Source organism: Centroberyx affinis, unplaced genomic scaffold (genome assembly GCF_046629955.1).
Source record: "Centroberyx affinis isolate AG114_WGS23_722 - 3 ecotype Tasmania unplaced genomic scaffold, CSIRO-AGI_Caff_v1 ptg001200l_1, whole genome shotgun sequence".
Classification (NCBI taxonomy): Eukaryota; Metazoa; Chordata; class Actinopteri; order Beryciformes; family Berycidae; genus Centroberyx; species Centroberyx affinis.
This window is the reverse complement of record NW_027279722.1, coordinates 230,660-254,698: the sequence shown is the minus strand read 5'-3', so window position 1 is coordinate 254,698 and position 24,039 is coordinate 230,660. Positions and strand designations below refer to the sequence as shown.

At 39.3% G+C, this 24,039-nt stretch overlaps 1 protein-coding gene and 1 pseudogene across 1 annotated transcript; both read right to left on the bottom strand.

Moving 5' to 3' along the window:
• Positions 1–1,059: 1,059 nt before the first annotated feature.
• LOC139648438 (GTPase IMAP family member 8-like) lies at positions 1,060–9,363 on the bottom strand. The gene is made up of 3 exons (XM_071524557.1): positions 9,278–9,363; positions 8,765–8,821; positions 1,060–8,002 (listed from the first exon to the last, which is right to left on the bottom strand). The coding sequence occupies exons 2-3, from the start codon at positions 8,817–8,819 to the stop codon at positions 5,301–5,303; spliced, it is 2,757 nt and encodes a 918-aa protein (XP_071380658.1). The 5' UTR covers positions 8,820–8,821; positions 9,278–9,363; the 3' UTR covers positions 1,060–5,300.
• Positions 9,364–16,706: 7,343 nt separating this feature from the next.
• Positions 16,707–18,233, bottom strand: LOC139648424 (piggyBac transposable element-derived protein 4-like; annotated as a pseudogene).
• Positions 18,234–24,039: the final 5,806 nt, after the last annotated feature.

Below are 24,039 nucleotides of genomic sequence, written 5' to 3'. Positions count from 1 at the left end.
TTTATCTTGGATTGTAGGTCTGTTACAGCAATATTTGTATGTGTGAATTTAACAGTATATTCGTTTCAGTTTAGTTTGTTAAGTTGCTCTGATAATATAAACTGTGATTCTGGTCCATCTGATCACCCGGTGTGAACAGTCCAAACGAAGCTGACGATTATCAATAATCAGTTTTTAATTAGCAATTTAAAGATGTAGCTTCATACGGTTACATTATCAACTCTCTGTCTATTACTGAAAGATTTATTTTGTATTTGTTCCTATTTATTTTCGGTTGAGTTTACTCACCAGCTGAAATCCTTACTGCGCCATCAGTCCTAGGACATGAAAGTGAAAGTATTGAAGATTCAATCACATGATTAAAAAAAAAAAAAAACCACATCTCTCATATCCTTGAGAATGTTTCCGGATATATGTTTCAAATATACAAAAATGGCAGAAAATGTATTTGTAAATAAATATTGAGAGGACAAAATATATTTTGGATATTATTACAGATATAGCCTACAGTATATTATCAACAGAACATTGGAAGAAATGTCCTTGTCATTAAAAAAATAATAATAGGCAAGTAGGCATGTGCAAACTATATACATTATGGCCATTTAAAAAAACAAAATAAATAAATAAATATATCTTTGAACATATTCTGAAGTATATGTAAAATGTATTTTTTGTAATAGTTTTTCCCATGTTAATGAACCAGCCAGTGTGATTTTATTGGTGATAAACGTTTCACTGTGTGACTGTAGTGTGATTGATGATGAATGTTTCAGCCTTCATCCATCAGACAGATGTGTGTTCACATTAGAAATCCATTCCTTCTCCTGTGCAGTTAAAGTCCAACCTGTCTGCTGTGTGTTTCCTCAGTTTCTCAGTGTACAGAGTGTGTGTTGAGCTGTGACATGGAGCTGAGCAGCAGCTTCTGACTCCAGACTGTAGGAGCCATGAGGCTGTTTGACTCCCAGGAGTCTGTCTTAATGGAAACACTTTATTGATCTTCTAAAATGATAAACATTAAGGAACATTAAGAGCAAGTTGAAATATATCTTTATTTAATGTAATCACTTAGAAAATATGCATTCATATTTGACATATAATACAAATCAATGTATTCGTAAATCATTCTCAAATCATTCTTCAACATTTTGAATTTTTTTTACATCCTGTAACATTTCATTTCAACATCATGTTCCTCCTTGTATGCAAAAGGAAACAAAGATCATTTTAAATGTAACAAGCAGATCTCCCAGGCTTCACTACTAACCTGCTGTCTGTTTACACTGATTTTACAGCTACATATTGAGGCCAAGAAGAGGCCCAACGTTACAGTTTAAACAATTATTATTTTCAGTTATGTACATGACAATTTTTTTTTGTGATCAATTATTTATTGTGTGTATAAGGAAGGGGGAGCACTATCAGTCCCACCAACCCACTCCACCCCCACCCTCTAACCCCTAACATGATGGACCAAGGCAGTGTACATAGATAAAAACACAAAAACACAAAAACAGACACAAAAACAGCAAACAAACATTAAGAAAACTACCAGTACAATCCACCCATTCCCATACCCAGGAATCCCATGATCATTATAGACATAAACCAGCAGCATTCAGACACAAAGGAATTATATAATTATGCAAATTTCTTCCATCATCCATGATAATATCCACAGAAATAGCCAAGAGTATACATAAAATATATGTATATATATGAAGTAACCAAAGAATGTGCATATAGTATATACAGTATATATAATATTCTAAACAAGTAAGCAAGCAAGCAAATATATGAAAGCACAGCTGAAAAAGATAGTTAACCACAAATATTTATAATAAAACACAATTTTTTTCTAGTAGCTTTGACCAGCAAATAATATTTTGTGTTTTTGCATAATGTAATCGTGCTGTAGAAAGCTCCAGCTGTGCTCTATCCTGGTAGGAAGAGAGCCATTCCCTCGCCGACAGTGCATGAGGTGGTTTCCAGCGACAAGCTACCATCCTTTTAGAAGCTGTGAGACCAGCTAACAAGTGGCGCCTATCATTTGTAGTTAGCTCCAAAGAGGAGGTGGCATTGAGTAATAGCAGACACTGTGAGTGAGGTATGGCTCTCTCAATAGACATAATAGTTGACACATTTTCCCAAAATCTATTAACCTCTGGGCACTGCCAAACCATATGAAGAAAAGTGCCAATGGTTTTGTCTGGACAAAAGTCGCAATATTAGCTCTGAGTTTCATTTGTTGTAATCTTCGAGGTGTAAGATAAGACCTGTGAATACATTTATAGTGTATCATTTGATGGTTTCTGGATGACAGGGACATATTTGACCATATATTGTGCCAATCCAGATCTGAGGAACTATTGATATCTCTCTTCCAGAGTCTGTTAAGTGGCAAAGTTTATATGAGGACTCAGTTATAAATTTATAAAGGTCAGAGACAATACCATAGTTTTTACCTTTGGTGCCAAGTATCAAATGACTAACCATTTATGAAATTAACAGCACACAGTCAGCAAGTGGTTATTCCACGAATAGAGGACAATTTGCACCATGCAACTTCTCAAAAATGTACTTTAAATTGTTTTCAATTTTTTTAATTTTTTTTAAACATTTTATTTTATTCAGGACATTCACCCTCCAGAAACATATGTTCTCCCATCTCAGGCACTTACGTTCTTAAAACTCCATACATTGTGAAAACATACATTATGAGTGTTGGTGACAGGGCTGACGGTAACAGGGTTGAGGTTTCCATTTTAGGCCAGCCATTATTCCACTAGTGTTGAGAGCCATTAGTCCACATGGTTCCTGTGTTTTTATGAATGTAATATATTTTACTATGTTTGGAATTTTAACAAGTTTCTACTTTATATTGATAAATACCTAAATACCAAAAAATGTTTTTGATTAAAAAAATATGCATGGTTTTTACTGCAATCCTGTTGCCTTTATGTAAGGGACTCAAATTTTCCTCTATTCATGGAATGACTCAGCTGCTAGACTCACTAGATTCATGTGATAACATGGCCAAGTTGTCACTTACAGTAATTCAAGTCCAAGTCAAGTCTCTGGTGTTTGGTCCTGAGTCAGGTCTGGTTCATTTCCTCTGCCATGTAGGTTCTGTTTAGCTCATTCGTTAGTTTGTCTATCTGTGAGTAGGATATCTCAAAACCTGATGAGTGGATTTACATGATATTTGGTGGACAGATCAGCCATGGGCCAAGGAACAACTGATTAGAATTTGGTCATGATCCAGATCTGCGAATTCCACCATTAGACGATAATCTGTTTTTAGCCACAATTATGAAACTAAGAGAGATGGAGACTTGATTCTAAATCCTAAAGGAATGTTTGCAGGGTCAAGAAATCAATTTTTAGCCGTCAACCCGGAAGTCATTGGCTCCAATTGTAAGCTAAAAACCTTGAAATCCAGCTCACATAGTTTACATTTTAAAAATCTCTGTTACCAGGAAAAGTCAGGCTGTTGTAGTTTTTACCAAATCAAATTCAAATGGGAACAAATTATTCATTACGCCGGGGGACTATTTTCTGTGCTACGGAACTACTTTCCTGAGATGGAAAACGTGTTTACAGCCGGCTTATTAAGTTGTTTGAGGAAAAAGTGGTCCGGCCCGGTGCATGGTGATGATGAAATATGCTGCAGAGCAGCAGCATGGCTCTGTGACGGGTTTTTAATCTTTTTTTAATACAATGGAGTTCTATGGCTGCTGGGACATGGCTGCACTGGGACATGGACCAGACTTGTTGGCAAAACAAATTCATTGCTGATTTTGTTATTTTCATAGGATTTGTTGATGGTAAGCAATGCATTAAAAAACACCAACACTATCCTTTAACTAAAAACGTGAGTGATAGCAATGATGTGTTCGGGTGTAACAGCAAAGAGGAGGTTTGTTCAGTGTTATCGGAGGTTCAGGATCTTCCAGTGCTTTCTACTTTGTAACAAATTTACAGCCAGCTGATTACATTATGTTTTATTTAGCTATTCATATACCAGGCATTGGTTAAATAAAATGCTAATGTAACGTAAATGAAGGCATTGATAGGAACAATAAATGTACATAATCACTAACACATTATAGAAATAGAAAAAATAGAATAGAAAAAAAAACTATTTCAATGTAATCTTAGCTTTTTAAAGTTTTCTTACAAACAGCACTGCAACTGAAACTGTGCTGCTGCTGTTTGACCTTCAGATACATCAGTCATGTGTAACCTAAATAGAAAAACACTTTTCAAACATTTACAATGCAACAATGCCATTCATTTACAGACACTCATTGTTCACGTCAGTAATCTAGACTCCAAGTCAAGTCTGAATTTAATTTGCATACAACTTAAGCGTGATTTATGTGCCACACTTGTACATAGTTTACTTGCCGTGATAAAACACTGACACAGAGTGATAGAAATTAAAACACTATGATTTGAAAAATAAAAAATAATGTTTTTTTTCACAGGTGAAATAAATTATGGTTAACACATAATTATATGACAGAAAACAACAGGGTATCCTCCAATCATTCATGCCATGTGTAAGATTTGTGAAGTTAGCAAATATAATTATTCAAATATATATTAATTACTCAAATTAGTAAATAGATTAGTAAGTATTAAAGTAGTGAATAGAATAGAGTGAACCATCTATTAAAAAGGAATGAGTGTGTTTGTGCCCAGCAACACAGCCTGAACTATATGGGGAACTCTCAAACATGCCAATGCACAGAAACCAGAGAGACAGAACACACAAATCTTTCAGGATGATGTCTCAGCAGAAGAAGAGTAACCAGAGACAGTCTGGCTCTATCAGCTCCCTAAAAACTTCTCCTTAATGTGACGAAGCCTGACATGGATGCTATTTTGGAAAACCCTCCAAGAGGTATAAGAAGAGAAGAAGAGAAGAAAGAGAGAAAAGGAAGACCCAAGAGAGGACAGTGTAAGGTAACGACAGGAAAAATAGATAGTGGGTGTTATTCCTCGACTGTGTTGCATAAGTCTGGTTTGGATTTACCAAAAATCCTACACATGCGTCATTATGTTGTATTTCTGATGTGAACAATTTACTGTAATCATTGTGATATTGTAATCGTGTGTGTGTGTGTGTGGGGGGGGGGGGTTAGGGGGGCTAGAAAAACTCTCTTGAAATATCTCATTTCAAAACAATGTCAGCTCTACTGATCACAGCCTAGACATTGATGACGTTAAGTTATGCCACAGCGTTAAAACTTCATGAACTAGAACACCAAGAAGTCAGGCACTGGGCAGCACTATCAGGCAATTATACATTTGTTTTTGCCTTTCTCTTCCAAGTCCTTCACATCTTGTTCATATTTCTTCTGTAAATTGTCAATTTTTTCTTTCATATTACCTTCTTTTTGGGTTAAAAGTTCCTTTAAGAGGCCATACTTCTTATCTTTCTCTTGCATTTGTTTCTCATACATTCTCCTCAGATCCTTAATTTCCTCATCATGCTTTTCCATCAGAGCTGCAAATTTGCTGTATTTTTCTCTGAGTTCACTGAATTTTTCATCTTGCTTTTTGGCCTCTTCTTTATATTTAATCTTCTCTAGTTTTTTCTTATAGTCTTCCTCTAATTCTTTTCTCTCCTTTTCCTCCTGTTCTCTTCTGATTCGATCCTCTTCTTTTCTTTTGTTTTCATCTTTTTCTCTTTCCTGCTCGTACTCTTCATGGAGCTTTTTTAATCTTGTTTGCTCCTTTTCTCGTCTCTGTTCATCTTCCTGATATCTTTTTTCCCACCATTCTGTTCGTTCCTTCTCCCAAGCCTCTTGTTCTTTTCTCATTTCTTCTCTACTCTGCTGCAGCTTTCTGCCAACGTTTTCCTTTGATTCTGATTTTATTTTTCTCTCCAAGTCTTCAAGTTTTTGTTCCCATTGCTGTTGTTGAATTTTCTCCTGTTTTTTCCTCTTCCTGTGTTCTTCTTCTCTCATTTTCTGTTCTTTCTGTCTCTCCTCATGCTCCTTGTTAATGTATTCCTCCTTTTCCTTCAGTTGTTTGGCTCTCAGATCTCTCTCTCGCTCAGTTTCAAATCTCTGTTCTTCCATTCTTTTTCTCATCGCTTGCATCTCTTCTTCCTTCTCCTTCAAAATCTTCCCCACTTCCTTTTGTATGGCTGCCTCTGCTTCTTGAAAGATCTCAGTTGTGTAGCAGCTGCTGCCATTTTCCTTCACCATGGTCTCAATCTTTGTCAACAGCTCATTGACTTGTGTTCTGTCTGTCTGATCATTGTTATTGAAGACATGGTATCTCCCTCCACAGTCATCTATCAGTTTTTTCACAAAGTCATCACAATCTTCTATGTAACTCTCAACTGACTGTTTTTTCAGATCATCACCTCTAGTGAATATAACAATGATGAAACCTCCTGATGTCTTGCCAAAATATTTCTTGATCAGTTTCACAGTGTCTTTTTCCTCCTGTGTAAAGCGACCAATCTGCAGCACCAGTAAGAACACATGAGGTCCAGGAGCCAACATGCTGATGCATTTCAGAAGCTCCTGTTCAACCTCATCGTTGGAGAGAGTTGTGTCGAACAAGCCGGGGGTGTCGACCACAACGACAGGCCTGCCATCAATCTCTCCAGATGCTTTCTGGCAAAACTTGGTCACAGACTTCAGGCTGTATTTGGATTTAAACTGCTCTTTGCCCAAGATGGTATTACCAGTGGCACTCTTCCCACTGCCAGTCTTCCCTATCAGCACCATCCTGAGACACTCTGTGCTCTGATTTTCATCATCACCTGTCTTCTCACTCTTCTTTTTCAGATCCTGAAGTTCAGCTGTAAGTCTTGTATTAGTACTCTCCTGCTCTATAACCTTATCCATCTGTGCCTTGGTAAACATCTCCATTGTGAAGCATCTGGATCCTGCAGCTCTCATATTTTCCACAGCATCCAACACCTCAGGGACCTGCTGCTTGTCCTTAATGTTGAGGACAACAAATCGGCCTCCACAGCTCTGACAGAGCTGCTGGATATCCTTGTTCCTATTTACAAAGTTAACTACAGCTGGAGCGGTAGGATCTGACTCCACAGTGAACAGAATCATGGTAAAGTCATCGACTCGAGAGCTGAAAGTGTTCTGGATGGTCACTAACTCTCCCTTGTCTTCATCAGTGAGGGGACCCACAGGTATGACCAGGATGAAGGCATGGACGCCCTCAGGATCACAGAGGGAGAGACAGCAGAGTGATTCCTTCATCACTGCCTCCAGAGGGTTTCCATTCAAAGCAGGAAGCTCCACCAGGGAAACCCAACGTCCGCACACCTCTCCCTGATGTTTCACACACTCTGCAGACTTGGAGGCTGGATCAAGCCTCTGGTTCAAAATGGCCTCGGCTGCTGAAGTCTTCCCTGCTCCTCTCCTCCCACATAGAACCAGGTTTAAAGGTGGTTTGGCAAGTTCAGACACAGACTTTGGTGTCATGATCCCTGTCCCTTCAGTGTAGGTGAGGCAGGTTTCATTGTTTTCTCTCACAATGTTCTCAATCTTCTCCATTAACAATTTAAGGTCATCTTTTAACATGCAGTAGTGCCTTCCTCCACATTCTTTAAGAAGCTGATTTACAGAGAAACTTGTTTCATCAACTTCATGTGTGGTGATGACCAGTGAGTATTTAAAGGCATCTTGACCAAACAAACTCAGGATGGACTTCAGTCTGAGTCTGTTCTCCTTTGTGAATTCAGAAGGCTTCACTAACAGCAACAGTACATTTGGTCCAGGGAAGCAGAGAGTCATGCAGTTCCTCATCTCTTTTCTCACTGTTTCTACAGGTAGACTGAAGATGTCTGGGGTTTTCACGACAGTTAAAGACTTTCCCTTCCACTCTCCATAGGCGGCCACACATTGCTTGGGGTGGGAACTTTTTTGAAAAACTCCACTCTGTATGATGAAGTTACCAACTGCTGTCTTTTTGTCTTCGCTTTTCCCCAACAGCACAATCCTGAGTCCAGATGCTGTAAAACAGCAATGACAAAAATAAAAACATTCAAAATAATGTCCGAGATTACATTTTTTTACAAACCCTTAAATAAATTTGTGGGTTCTGGCTAGGTACTATTACAGTTTGTCAGGTCTCAACAAGACTCTGTTTCACATTGTTACTTGATAAATGCAATTGGTATTTCATCACTGTCTTACCTATTGCTAGTATTGGTGCTATATACTATACTTCACATTTTTACTTATATATTTTATAACATATCTTATACTATACTTCACATTTTTACTATATATTTTATACTTTATACTATATACTATGTCTATAGTATATTTATCTGTAAATCATAGGCCACAGGCACTTTATGTACAGCTCTTATAAGTGTATAAATGTATAAGCCATATTTATTATAATAGTTAAACATAGTCTCCTTCATGAGCCATTACTGTCTTACCATTGTTCATTTCCTTCTGTACTTAGTTTCATTGTGTTCTGATTTGTTCTCTAATTTATTATTTTATTTACTATTTGGATTTCTTTTGCTCCAACCTCACCAGATCAAATTCCTCACATGTGTAAATGTACTTGGCAATAAATCTGATTCTGATTCTGAACACAATTTTAGTGATTGTGAATCTGTGATTAAAGTGGCACTGCAAATCCTGATGTTTACATTTAGCTTGAAATTACTTGAAAGGAGGCACAATTCCTCATATATGATCTTAACATGTTGTAGATTTCTAGCTGGATGATAAAGTCCTGTAGTTAAGGTACTTACACTGTTTCACAGTGCTTGCCACTGGTGATGGATTGTGTGTCGTGTTCGGTTTCATCACTGTGAAGAGTTGTGAAGTGTTACAGTACATCAACTTCATCTTACAGATCTCTAAGTACATGGAAAAACGTGCGCTAAATTTACTTACAGTGGTGGAAAGTGCTTTTTGCTGCAGAGAGGGTGTTTGCCATGAGAGATTTGCGTTTTTTGAGTTTGAGTTTGCTGTCCTGTTTTGGACTGTGTAGGAGCGACGGACCTGTGGACTCCATCAAGTATGTTTTCAGTGCTGTGTTTTTGTGAGGAGGAACTGTGACTATGTGTGAACTTTGTCGGGTGAACTGTTGCCAGTGTATGGAAAGCCAAGCAGTTTGAAGGTGTGTGACTCTCAACACGACCCCCCGAAGTTTCAAATATTTGCTGTTGATTACTACCGAAGCTCCAAAGCCCAAAAAATGGTATTCGGGACAGCCCTAAATTTTTTATCACATCATCATCAAAATGTTTTCCTACACTTACCAGCAGTTCTAATAAGATCCCAGTTGACAGGTGCTGCTTCTCTTTGTTTCAGATGATCATCAGTTGAACCAGTAGTTGCATCTTGAATCACATCACAGCTCAGATGCTCTCCATTGTTTTCCTTTACAATTTGTCCCAGGCGTGTTAACAGCTCTGGGAGTTCAAGGTGTTTCTGCCTCAAGTACCTGTATCTACATTTTCTGATCATGTCTTGTAAGGCTGGATGTTGCATATAGTTTTCCATGACACCTGAACTCTCCTCTCTGGGTGTTGATATCAATACCAGTGAATGATCAAATGAACGCTCACTGAAGGTTTCCAGGATTCTGTGTAACCTCAGTCTCTGATCCTCAGTGAAGTCTTCAGGCTGTAGAACCAGCAGGAATACATGAGGTCCAGGAGCAGAGTTTGTCACATAGCTTTTTACATGCTCTGTCAGTTTTTCTTGGGAGATGTTGGGAAGCAGCAGATCTGGAGTGTTGATGACCACTATTTTTCTCTCTTTCAACCGTCCACTGATTCTCAGACAGCTGTCAGGTGCTTCCTGAGCGTTGAACACAGTCTTTCCCAGTATGAAGTTCCCCACTGCACTCCTCTCAGACCAGCTGTTCCCCAGCAGCACAAGCCTCAGCTCAGACACTGAAATGAAAACACTGAATTAAAAAAAAGGCAACTAAGAGTAGACTTAAACCTAGGGACAATAAATCCAACAAGATTGTAACCCAGTTGAATTTTAATTGGGCCAGGGAGGAAATCCCACAGGTAGACTTGGAAAAAACCTGGTAGCTATCTAGGGGTGCGTTCCATTTGGCCAAAATGCATCTTCTCCTCCATCCTCGCGGCCTCGTCTCCTCGCTGACTCTGTTCTTAAATCGGATTATCAACACTTTGTGACTTTCAATTTATGTGCAACTTTTAGATTATGGCTTGTTTATGATGAGCATGACAATTAATCATAATTGATGAGAGCAAAGTAATTACTGTAGTACATGACTAATATGACTAATATAATAACTAACTAATATATAACTAATATGATTAAGGCCAACCAGATGTGTGACTGGGAGTCAGTGTGACTTGGCCCACATGGTCCAGCTGGCCATTGATGATGATTTCAAGGCTGTCCCTAACTTGGAGCACATCCTGGAATTGGCCAGGCACTAGCAGCACATTTTCATCACATCACCCTATCTATGCAGACTCTCCACCAGAAGCAGGATCAGCCTCCCAAAGCACCGGTTAATCCAGTGCTGCAAGACTGGTTTAAGTAAGTTAGGAGCTTGGGGTTATGTGATCTTTGAGTTTGTTATGCTTGGGTTTGGTATCCTGATTAGTATTAGTCTTCTGATCACCTGTCTTAAGTTAATTTGCAAATCATTTGTTACTAGAACTACAGTACTGTTAACATCAAGTATTCCACTGTGGCTCCACCTGATCTTGAAACTTGTGATTATTTGTTCAAAAGTGAAGTTGATGGTGACTGATTACACTCTGGGCAATACCTGAAAATTGGTAATACTTTGTAATACTTTCATACTTGTAACTGTTACAGGTATTTCCAAAAAAAAGTGTGAAGATGAAAAACAGCATTGATGGAGAAGCAAACAACCCAGAACTAACCAGAGACAATGAGGCACCATCAGAGACACCTAGAAAATAAGCATTCGGTCCTTTTGCTTAGTTAGCCTATTGTAACTGTAGATAAAGAAGTTCTGTCTGGGAGCAACATCCCTCTGATTCTATCACCTTGATTTCATCATACTCTGTCATTGTAAACTGTTGCCTGACTGCAGAGCAGCCTGAAACTACCTATTGTTACTACAACTTAGTTTGCATACTAGTTGGCTACAACCATTTGGTCCACTGTAGAAATTACTTCCCTGTTTCATTGTTCTGTGTAGCTTACTTTCTCAGACCCACACTGTCTGTAAGCTAACTGTATGCCAGGGTTTCCGTTATCCGGTAATTACCGTTTTTTTACCGGTAAAATCTGTTGAAGTCCGACATATTTAAATCTCTCCGGTCATAATGTCCGGTGAAAATAATTCCCTCTAAGCACAATTATTGGAACATTGTGCTCCTTGTTTTACTGAGACTGAGTTACAGCAACAGGTTGAGTTCTGCTCCCAGTCTGTCTCCTGACCTGCTCCTGACGAGCAGCTCTGAGTCTCTTTCAGTAAAGTAATAATAAATATTGCACTACGTGAGTTTATTTAAGTGACATGAGACACAACTGGGGAGGATTTACTAAATTGTTTTGAATGTAGCGTAATGTATTAACCAATCAAGGGCGATGTGTGTGTGTGTCGGGTGAAGATAAGATGCCTTTGCAGTTTATTTTCATGACTTTTTGCTGAGCTGTGCTTTTTACATATTTACTCTGTTGTTTTTCTTGGTTGTAGGTTGCATATTTAGCAATTGGCAATGTGTGATGATGGTTAACGGGAGATGCACGTTGTGCATTTGGCATTGCGTAATGGAGAGAGCATATGGCAATTTGGCAACAAAATACATGTCAGGAACGAAGTAAAGTGCAAATTTTCATAGTAGATGATCCTAATTTTCTATTTTGCATGGTAATTGGAATATAATGTATAAGCAAAAGTAGCCTACTTTTCAATAAAAAATATTATAAATCTACATTCCTTCATGATGTCATTCTTTATATAGCCTGCCTTTAACCTCAATAAACACAGATAATATTTGACCGGAATTTCTCCCATTTGTCCGGGTCATTGAAATCTTCCAGGACACATGGACCGGCACCAATTTTTTCTAAAGGAAACCCTGCCGTATACTAGTATACTAATAAACAATACACTCCAGCGAACTCCTAAAACAATTTTGAGTGATTTCCTCAACAATACTTTGACCTGACACAATAGAATCAGAAGCAGATAAATTATGATATCTTTTGAGTAATATTTTTATTTTGGGGCAAATACATTCAACATAATATGCTATTGATTTGATGGTGTGATAGAGCTGTACTCGCTGAGGAATTGGAGCACGTATTCGATTAGAAAAAATTTTGATTTCTTGCATCACTACTAGCCTACGTATTAGAAAATGTTGGAAACTTAGATCTTATGAAACCCCAAAAACAGTTCTAATTCAGTTCAGTTTAACTCACTGAGAGGTGGTTGTTCATGCTTGTGTTGTTCATCCAGTGAAATTTAATGTTTTGTCTCCACCAAGTGGAATTATAAAGGCTTTACACACTGGAATGACAAGACAAGCTGGAATGGTGGAAAAATTAAGATGAGAAAAAGATAAAAAAAAAAACCCATTTAAGATAAATTCACCTACCTCATTAGCTTTATAGAAATAACGAATCTTTCGTATGATTAATGCAATGGAGCGGAAAACAAATTTACAGTTAGTGAATATTTGGGATATAAAGTCTGACTGGACTCACCAGATGCTGCAGGCTCTGACTCTGCCATGATGTCACTCTACTGGAAACCAGAGAGAAATTCAACTGGAGGAAAACATCTGTTGGTTTTTAAGAACCTGGAAACACAAGAAGGCAAAATAATTAAAATATAAACTCTCTCCCTCCCTCTCTGACTCACACACACCTCACAACGGACAGACACATCATGTTTATATACATGTATACATATTCGTTTCAAAGAGATTTCTGAAATGGTAGGCTAAAACTTAAAAAAAAAACCTTGTGACTTGATTCTCATAATTCAGACCAAAATAAAATTATCTGCCTCTCTCAGATTTCTCTCAGCCTGTTTGATAGCTGCCATTTATTTCCGCTTCACTTCTCTGATGCCGCTGTTGCTGTTATCTTGTATTATAGGTCTGTTACAGTAATGTGTATTTATATTTGTATAATATGCGAATCTATAGTCTGTATTCATTTAATTTTTAGTTCGTAAAGTTGCTCTGATAATTACAAGATGCGATTCTGGTCCATCTGATCACCAGGCCTCAATAGACAACACATAACTAACGATTATCAACAATCAATTTTCAATTAACAATTTTAGGATTGAGCCTTTCAATTGTATTATCGGTTCTCTTGGTCTATCCACATTACCGATAGGCCTGCATTTCGTTCTATGTTTGTTCGTATTTCTTTTCAGATGAGTTTATGCCACTCACCGGGTGAAATTCTTACTGCGCCATCAGTCCAAGCAAATGAAAGTAAAAGTAAAGAAGATTCAACGGTTGCCAGGTCAGGGAAGTTGTTCTAGCCCTGTGTTTTTTTTTTAGGTTTTTTTTTTTTTTTTTTTTACACCACAGTGTTTATTGACCACATTGAAACGTAGCCTACTTTCACCCTCAGATCGCGGCCGCGCGTCCAAAAAGTAACGCAAAGACCCCCCCCCCCCCGCCCGTGGCCTTTTATTTTATATTTATTTTTTTTACTCGGGAATAGGCCTACATTTTAAAACCAGCGGACCTGGCAACCCTGGATTTAACCCACACTACAAAAAAAGGCCGAAAATGGGTCAGTGCATGAAGTATAGCCTAATTCATTTGCAGTAGTTACGTTGTATAATGAAAAATCCCATTTTTCGGGGTATTTCCTAATTTCATTGTTTTAAGACGTGCAATGCAATTCAGCGCGCCAAGCACAGCTTATTCCATTATCCAACTTGTACAATGAAAATTGAACAAGCAAGTCGAGAGCCGGAAACAGAGACAGCTCCCCTTCAAAGTAAAAGTTGCGCGTTTTGAGGCGTGTTGGCTGCAGCGGTCAATTTAAGGAGAGCTAAACTAAATAAATAAACAACTAGCCTAAATAATGAACATAATTCATAACTGTTAACGCTTCGCTCATTTTTATTTTACACACTTTGGGGATGAAACGGGATGAAACAATGTAAAAGGAAGCAGAGGCGGCGGAACCAGCCCCGGGGATTTTCAAAGTAAACGCACCGAGACAAACTGAGCCGCTGCATTCATTTACGTAAGTCAAACTTTTATGTGTGTTTGTGGTCTTGTTGTGTGCATGACTTTATCGATTATGCTGTAATATGTAAGAGTACACTGACTTAGTTTTGGATTTAAGCACTGTCTTTTAATTTACTAGATGATTAGAAGAGATGGTTAATCTTTGTACAGTTCACATGTAGGCCTACCTACAGTAGCTCATACTGGTCCCATAAAATGAATTCTTCATCATAAATCATTGTGGTATTGTTTTGTTGGATTTGTATTCCTCAGTGATGGTGTACACAACATGGTCTAATTCTGTCAGTAAAAAATGCAACAATTCATGAAATAAAGTTAATTTTACTTGTGTGTTGTGCCCCCTCCTGCCATTGTTAACAGCCTATTAAAATACTAAATGTCTTAAATAAGTGGAGGGAGTTATAAATACCTGCTAACTTAAATAAATAATGTGTTGAATGATGTTTTTCCCCCTTAAAATCAAATAAAGGATGTGTATTGTTATGAATCATACATTTACTGTAAGTACACAAATAATTTATTGTAATTTGGAATTTTCACTGAATTAACTCAGTAACACTTTAAGGCATTTTGAAACTGTCTTGTAAAGGAACTGTAGGTTATCAACCGGGATTTCAACATTGATTTCTAGTTGAAAACTGGGTGTTATTCGGTCTGAACGTCTAAGACCTCTTTTCTATACATTAATGTAAAATAAGAAATTGCGCTTACTGCTGTAACGCGCATGCGCAAGTACTTGGTGGTAGGCTACAGCTTCGACTACAACTGACACACATGGGGGGGTGACAGAGGGGTGACATACTGTAGTTAAGTGGTGTATATACTAAGGGTTATATACTAAAATATTTAATGCAAAATGTAGCACGCTCCGGTAGCCTACTGGGGCCAGTTGAATAATGATAGACCTGGTCTTAGACTTAAATGTGACTTTAAGTAAAACTTGCTATAGACATTTATATTTACCTGTTCCTACTACTTCTTGTTTGTTGTAGATCTCTAATGGGTTGTTTCTGTCTCTAAAGACTCACTCCCTTCTTCAGACCTCTTCAGAGCAAGTCAGAGGAAGTCACAGAACCATACTAGGGGGGTCCGGGGGCGTCCTCCCCTGGGAGAACATTTTTAAAATTTCAACAGCAAAATGCATCAATCTGGTGTAATTTGACATGAACATACATGGGTGTAAATGAAGCAGCATAGTAAACAGTTTGAGCAGCAGTCTGTACAGGCCAACAGTGACACAGTATACTGTAGTCTCTCTGTCTCTCTCCCCAGGCCTGACTCCTGAATTCTTCTCTCCTCCCCTCATCTCTCTTTGTCTCTGTCTCCTCCTCTCTCTTGTTCATTTCAGGTTTTGCAAAAAAATGAACAGAGACACAGTTATCAATTAATATATAAAACTTTAAATATATATGATATACAGTATGTGCTCCTCACTCCTCATCTGTCTCTTTACTGTAAAAAAAGATCCAATCCAATCGTAATCCAGTGAGTTATATTTAATCAAAAGTTATATTTCCATATATTTCACTACCTATATCACTATATTACTACAACCTAACAGTGAGCTACTTTGGTTTGTTTGTTACATATGGAAACTTAACTTTAAGCATAACTCATTTTAAGAAGTAAATTATTTAACCTATGATGTCCTTCTGTTAGGAAGCTGATATTTTCAATGCCACATCAAAGATCACCATGAAAAGACTAATCCATTCTGAATGGCTGGAGGATGGCTGGAGGCACAAATTAAAAATTACATTTTTAAACATTTTCTCATGTTTAAGGGGAACAATGTCTTAAGTTGAAAATAATATAGATGTTTCATGTGATGATAATTAGTTTTTGCATTTAGGCCTAATGTTCAGCAGCCCACATAAGTAGACCTGAATGGGAGGATTCAGTAACTGACTGACTAACAGGCTGACTGGAGAGAAATAGTAACATTTTGTTTACAGTGATCCAATATTATACTGAAGATGTTGAGCTAAAAAAAGAAAACTGCTGTAGCTTGTAGGCATCTAACCATGAAGCTATCAAGCAAGCATTAGTCCAAGCTAAGTCAACTCTCCACCACACAGCTGCCTGAGTTTTGCTGTCTTTCCAGATATGGATAATCAATCACTTGATTAAACTAACCTGTAACATATCTTACATTTCTTCCTGTTTTGAAAACGTGAAGAAGATCCATAACCTGTCTTGTCTTTTCCTGACATTGTGTTTCCTGGCTGTAGCCCACCTTGCCTTCTCTGACCTAGACTAGGACCGACCAATTAAAATCATCCATAACGTAACAGTTAGCCTATTCCTTTAGTTCGACTCAAACTACACGATGGCAGCTTGGCAGAGCCCCCAGTACCAAAAAGTACCAAACAGACACACATAGCAAGCAGCGACAGGTGAGTTCGATTTGTGTCCCGGGCCGGCATGTACCTCAATGCACCCAAAGCCGGTGTTCACAATCTGTCAATCAATGGTGGTTACATTTTGTGTGTTCTCATGCACATGTTGGACAATACGTGGTGGTTGTTGCATGTGCCTTGCAAATATATGCACTGCATTTATGGCACATGATGCTCGTTTTGACATCTCTTGGTGCACACAGATTGCACCTCTTCCTTTTGTCTCTTCTGTCTCTGGCGGCCGTAGCTTCTGGCCCTTGTATATCCCTCACCAATCCAGCAGAGGATGGTGTTCGAGGAAGGTGTTGGCGCCTTTGAATGAGGGGTGCCACCATGGCTTTCCCCAACTCTTCTAGGAATAGTCTTCTCTTTAAAGATTCATTTTAGGCATTTTTATGCTTTATTGATAGTGACAGTGTGAGAGAGAGACAGGAAGGCATGGGGGAAAGAGAGAGGGGAGGACACGCAGCAAGGGACCGCGGGGCGGATTCGAATCCAGGTCGCTGCGGGAAGGACTGAGCCTTATGGTACACGCTCTACTCGGCGAGCCACTGGGGCGCCCAGGAATAGTCTCGTCCTGAAGAATTTCCCCAGCTTCCAGCCTGGATTCACCTCCATCCACACCACAAACGCGTTGTAGGCCGACACATCTAGGATGTTGAAGAACACCACCATGGGCCAATGTGCCTTCATCCTCTTACGTCTCTTAAGAGTATGTGCCAGTAACCTGCAAAAGTGCAATAATCAGTAAATAAAATAATGAGTACATACAAGTGATACTTCATGTCTTGCATAGTAACATGTGAAAAATTGCATCAAAGCATTGTTTTAATTTATCACATCTAAAACATATTTACATATTCAAATGAATAGAATTGACTCCATATTGTTCACAAATTCAATGAGCATTTCACCAAACAACAACATGTCTTATTTTTATGGTGCAGATAAAACAGTCTGGTAAAAAAAAGTACATGAGACTTGAAAGATAAAAAGTAATATACCTTATCAAGGTTGTCAACTCCTCCTTTGTTCCTGTTGTAATCCAGGACAGCGTTGGGCTTCTTGTCCTCCCTGGTAGCTACTCACAGTGGCATCCCCGTGCAGAGCTGTCATCAGGAGCACATTCTTCTTTTTCTTCGGGCAGTAGGACACACGAGTGTGTGTATCGGTGAAGGCAAATTTAGAGGAAAAACGATCCCTGTCCTTGGTAGTGAGTAAGGCAGGAGGCAACTCAGGCTTGTTCCTTCTGACCGTCCCCACCATGGTCATTTTTTTTTGGAGCAGCTCCTGACCAAGAGCATATGAGGTGAAGAAATTGTCACATGTTATGTTGTGCCCCTGGAGACCTGCAGTCATTTCCAGGACCACCCGCTTCCCCTGGTTCCTTTCGGGAACACCGTCAGCAGGTTTCCCGGTATAAACCTGCATGTTCCAGTCATAACGTGTCCTGGTATCACATACTGCCCATATCTTTATTCCATATTTAGACGGTTTGCATGGCATGTAGCCTACTGTTTGAATGGGCAGCGTCCCCTAAAAGCGACCAGACGCTCATCCGCTGTGATGTCTGGACTTGGGTTATAGATGAGTGGCAGGCCATGTTTTACTGGGGGAACCATACTTAAGTGGGGTGGGTGGGGTCCGGGGCGGGTACTCCCCGGAAAATTAAGATAATCACTAAAGATGTTTTTACATTCACAGATTTTTTATAAACAAATAAATGCTAGTCAAGTGCATTTCATGCATTATACAATAATGTAGGATATTCTTTCTGTTAAAATCAAGAGCTGAACTTTCATTTTCTCCAAAACTGCACCAGGTTACAGGACCTTCTCTCACTCTCACTCAAACAAATCTCAAAATAAAAAAGGTCCAGGTTACTGGACAGAGCTTTTTTGTACAAATAAAATCCAACTGAAAATGAATTGCAGTATATCCCACTTTATCTAACATGTTTTACTTTCCCAAAAGAAAACAGGTGCAACAGATCTATATAACAACACACCTAATGTCATTTATTTACATCAAAAGGTTATCCATGGAGCCCAGCCCAATGTAATGGAGATTTAAAGAGACATAGTGCCATCTTGTGGTGAAAAGAAATGACTTTTTGTTTTGACTCCGCTGAGATCGGAAGGTAGCTCGTTTCTCCCACACAGTAAGCAGGCTGACCAATATCATGCATGTGATAAACTGAAGCTTTGAAAAGTAAAATCTACACAATTATATCATATCGCTCTTTATTTCCATGCATATGCGCAAGCTCTGTCCACCTGACAGCCCTCTGTTCTGTCGGTGGAGAGAGAGACACACAGAGTATGTAATAAAGTCCCAGATTGGCCAGGCGGACCTCTCCATTGGTGGCGTGTGCATGCGCGCACCTGAGCAAGCATCATACGGGAGCGAGCGCTGATGTGCGCCTCGAGTCACCGCTGCAAGACTTAGCGGACTTTTCCTTTGGTTATTTGGCATGTTTCTCCCCCTTTTCCTGTGTGCGTGAATGTCCAACCAGTAAGTTATATCCTAATATTGAGACTGAGAATGGACTTGTTTCCGACTACGGAGTTAATAGACGCAGTTATTGTGTGTACATTTGGCTAGATGTACCTCTGTTTGATCAGCCGTACATGTGTTTGATTAATACTGTATGTTCAACAACTCTGCAAGCAGCGTGTAGATGTTCCACAGCTGTGTAATCCCGTGTCTGTTCATGGATATCGTATTAGTTGCTAATTGCAGTAGCTTCTTATAAGAAACCCATGTGTTGCTGCTCTAGTGAAACGTAACCCAGCCACACGGTCGGCGGGTCTTTGATTTTGGTAGTACTGGTATTAATATGAGCGTTAGTATGCCTACTGATATTGACATTTGTATTAATAGGATTATTAGTTTGATTGTTATTGCTATCAGTGTTTACATTGTTATTAACTTCATCAGTGTCAGAACCAGGATTACCATTACTGTTAAGCCCTGTATACAGTCTCAGCAAAGCCTAGTTGAATTGTTGGTAGTTATGATTAACCTGATGTACGTATATTTTATTTCCAATTTGTTTCAGACCACACACCTACCTTTGATGCATATCATAATTGGGTCTACTGTACTGCTGTGCTGTATTGAGGATAAATCAGTCACTAAACAGTTAAAGCTCCATCCTGTCTCCTGTCTAGTGTGTTCTGACCAACACCCCAGGGCGAGTGCTATCCTGAATATTTCTCAACCAGAACCCCCTATTTTTCAGAGTATGGTGGTTTCGGCGCATTGGCTGTCACTTCCCGGATTTTCTCGGGGGCACGGTGCCGGCCAGGGCCAATAGCTAGGCGCCGATTTGTTCCCGGTGATCCGTCTGAGATTTTGGCAGGGGGGATGCCGATGTGTCGCCGATGTGTCACCGGGTGTCCGGCGAAAAAAGAATCCGTGAATAACTGAATGGCTAGTATAACTATAGGGAGCCGTAATAAAGTGTGTGATATGTGTGTGAAGTGTGAATGTACTGGAATAGCTATGTGTGATGTATGATATGATGCCCAGCGGATAATGATCAATACATATGACACCAGTGCATTTAAAAACAGCGAGTGAGTCTGAGGCCCTAATTGTTCCTGGGAGCTGATTCCACAAGCGTGGCCCCAGCGATGAAAAGGCACGATCTCCCATGCTTGTCAGCTTTGTCCGTAGCACAGCAAGAAGATTTGAGCTGCCAGACCTGAGTGTCTGGGGTGAGAATTGAGGGGTGAGGAGCTCCTGAAGGTAGGTTGGACCAATGCAATTTATGGCCTTGAAGACCAGGAGGAGTAACTTGAAGATGAGTTCTCAAAAACTGTTTTGGTAGGAGCGCTTCCTGGACTTAAAATTAAGTTTGTTTGAGGTGCTCTTTGGATAGGGATACATGTTGACAAAAAATACAAAAAAACTCCAAGGCACTCTCTTTAAACCAATTAAAATGCCTTTATTGTCATGGCATGGTCATATTAGACTTTAAAAACAAACTTCGGCATCAAGCCTTCGTCAAGAAGTCAAACAGATCTCATGGAACACCTGGCTCTTTTCTAGTGGTATTCCACCAATAGGAATCTTCCACTTGGACATGGTGTTGTGGCCTAGAGAGGGTGTAGACATATACAAACTCCAGCAGATGGCGTCGTTTTGGCCCACAATATTCATCAAAGCTGAATTGAAGAGCAACAACGTGAATACAAACAATAGCAATGGTTACAAAACAGAAAGATGTTTACAAAAAACAAATAAATGTTTACAAAAAAGCAGTAAAATGTAGGTCCTCATTTAGGCCTGGGTGTTTAGTAGCCTGTAGTTTGTCAATCCAAAAGGGAGAGGAAGGGGACGTGGACTAGGACAAGGAAGAGGAAGAGGAGGACGCGAAGGGGGAGAAAGAAACCAGGAACCCAGATACACACGGAGCAAAACCAGATACGGGCCGTGATCAACATCTCTGGCAAACCCCTATCTGAGGAGAGTATCCTAGTACTCTCCAAAGGATTATCTTTATCTTTTGCAACTACCTACTCTGCAAAGGAATTTGATACAAAAATTGACCTGTTTTCGCTTTTACAGGAATTTACACCTCCAGGCAAGGTACAAGCAAAATCCCACAGCATCTACAAGCTCAATAGACTCAGGTCAGTCTGCCTCTCCAAACCTTAAACCGCAGTTCAAAACAAAATCTGCCTTTTGTCCTTTGGTTCAAAATACATTTGCAAAAAAGTGAATTTTGATATTGAGAACTTATTCAAGAACAAAAGGGCACCAAAACATTGTAACCTTTCGCGTAAAGAAAAGTGCCTTTGAAGCATTATCAAAAGATAATGATGAGATGGAATTGTCATTAAGAAAGTGTAATCGGTGAAATTCTGCGTTGTGTGGTAGGGTAAGGAAGGACCCGAAACCAGGATATCTTTGGACCTGACGTCCGTTTATTCTGACCTGACATGAAATAAAACAAAACAAATCCTCCAAGTGAATATGTCACTCCAGCTCCTCTCCCATAGGGGAACACAGCAAAAGGGCAACGTCACCACAGGATTGTGGCTTAAACTACGGTATGACGCTATTCAAACATACAGCGGTACTGCAAAACTTAAAAATATATATATAAAATAAAACACAATAAACATACCTGACATGAAATAAAACAAAGCAAATCCTCCAAGTGAATATGTCACTCCAGCTCCTATACAAATGAAATTAATGAAGAAAAAAGGGGGAATGTTAGCTTAACTCATAGAGTTTTCAGCTAGCAGATTTCGTTATTAAATATAACTTTTATAACGGCCAATAAATGACAATCTATAAACTAACAGATGCATACAGACTTTATGACAGTATGGATCACAAAAATAGAAATATGGATGATAAGAAACTATAAGATGGATGGCAATAATACAGGAGGAAAAATGACACCCACCTCTCCCATAGGGGAACACAGCAAAAGGGGAGAGGTGAAGGGGGGACAGGAAGTTTATGGGGGCTAGGAGAACGAGGGGTGCAGGAGGTGGGGCTCTTACTGTACATACTGTAGCATGACAGCAGAAGTGGAGGTAGAAGAAAACTGTCAGGTATACAAATTAAAATAACAGGTTTAGTGTAATTATACATGTAATAACAACTCTGTTACAAAAGCAGACAAGGGGGGCGCTTTTGAGGTTTGAGGGTAAGGACATGTATGTTAAAGAGACTCATTGTCAACTAAATAACACTGAATTTTACCAACCTCTGACATCCAACTGAGTCTGTCAAAATAGAACTAAGAGAGATGCTCATGGAGGAAAAGAAAATGGTGGATTTCTGAAGCTGAACTAAGATTCCTATATAATGAAAATCCACTACTGAACCAGTGTCAAAGTGTATTGACTATTTTATTAAACCATTTTGCCTTCACTTCCAACTTCCACTTTTTAAGTGCTTGACCAGAATCTGAAATGCCACCCAATGATTTCTTACTGTCACTGACAGAATGGACTAATAACATTTTCATTTTTCAGGACAAAGTGTTTAAACAGACAAAAGGGTGTGCTATGGGGGCTTGCTATAGTCCTTCTTATGCAGGTCTGTACCTGGGTAAATGGGAAGAAGACTTTGTGTTTAACCATGAAATAAATAGTTTTCTTAAGCACATTATCTGGTGGGCACGGTACATTGATGATGTCTGTTTGTTTTGGTCTGGGTCAGAGGCAGAGTTACAAGCTTTACATCTCTTTTTGAACGGTATTAAACCTAACATCAAGCTATCTCTAGTTTACAGCAAGGAGAGAATACATTTTATTTTTTAGATCTCACGATCTTTAAAGGCAATCAAGGGACTTTGCATACATCAATATTTAGGAAACCAACAGACAGAAACACCATACTACATGCCAAGAGCTTTCATCCCAAGTGGCTCAAAGAGTGCCTTATGGCCAGTTCCAACGAGTGCGGAGAATTTGTGACCAGGAAAAGGAGTTTGAAGCCAAATCGAAGGAAATGGTGTCACACTTTCCGGAACGGGGATATAGAAACACTACCCTGCAGAAAGCATACACTAGAGCCAAACACCTGGACAGACAAACTACAGATAAATGCTCCCAAACAAACAAAAGATAGAGTGGTATTTGTCACAACATACAGCACAGAGGCAGAAAACATTAAACGGATTATAAATAGGAATTGTGTGGTTCCCGGAACCACCATTAATCAGTTGCCCTACTCTACAAGAAAAACTGGTACACAGTTATCTTCAACCAAACACCCAACAAACATGGTTGGGTCCAAAACCCAAGGGGTCCTACAAGTGTAACCATTGTAATCACTGCACAAATGTAATACAGACCAAGTCATTTATGGATTTTACATCTCAAAAGGAGTTCACCATTAATCATGTCATTAACTGTAAAACCTCTTTTGTTATTTAAAGGCTAGAATGTCCCAGTTGCAAAGTTTTTTACATTGGAAGAACAACAAGACTAGGTCAAAACCTAGTATATGGCTGGACCGTGTATGAGTGTGCCACGTGCCACGGCCGACCAATGGTATAACTAACTCCGCTGTTGACAGGGGTTAAAGTGGGATTTGGGGAACCCTGTTTCGGAGGGGGGGGGGGGGGGGGGGTCAGAAAAAAATAGTAATTTAAAACAAATTTCCTGCATTTCTACACCACCTAACCTCTTGGATTAAGTCAAGAAACAGCAACCCTGTATAATGTTAACCAAAAATGTAAAATTATGTTATATTACTAGATTTCAGCATGGAGGTGCTTACATTCATGATCTTGCATAGGCATACTAACCTAAAAATCTATTATTGGGAATCATGAGAAAGTTTCAGAGCGACAGACACAGAGCGTCCCCGTAACCATAGCAACTCACTCTCACTCCTGCCTGCGTGCGCACGGCGCAAAAGGAGAGGGAGAGACACTGAAGAGCCGCTGACTGA

Bases quoted from the DNA above. Each gene is read 5' to 3' on its own strand.
- LOC139648438 (XM_071524557.1), bottom strand. From the start codon at position 8,819: ATGAAACCGAACACGACACACAATCCATCACCAGTGGCAAGCACTGTG. The intron at 8,003-8,764 runs GTAAGTACCTTA...GCTGTTTTACAG, and splicing joins GGCAAGCACTGTGAAACAGT to CATCTGGACTCAGGATTGTG.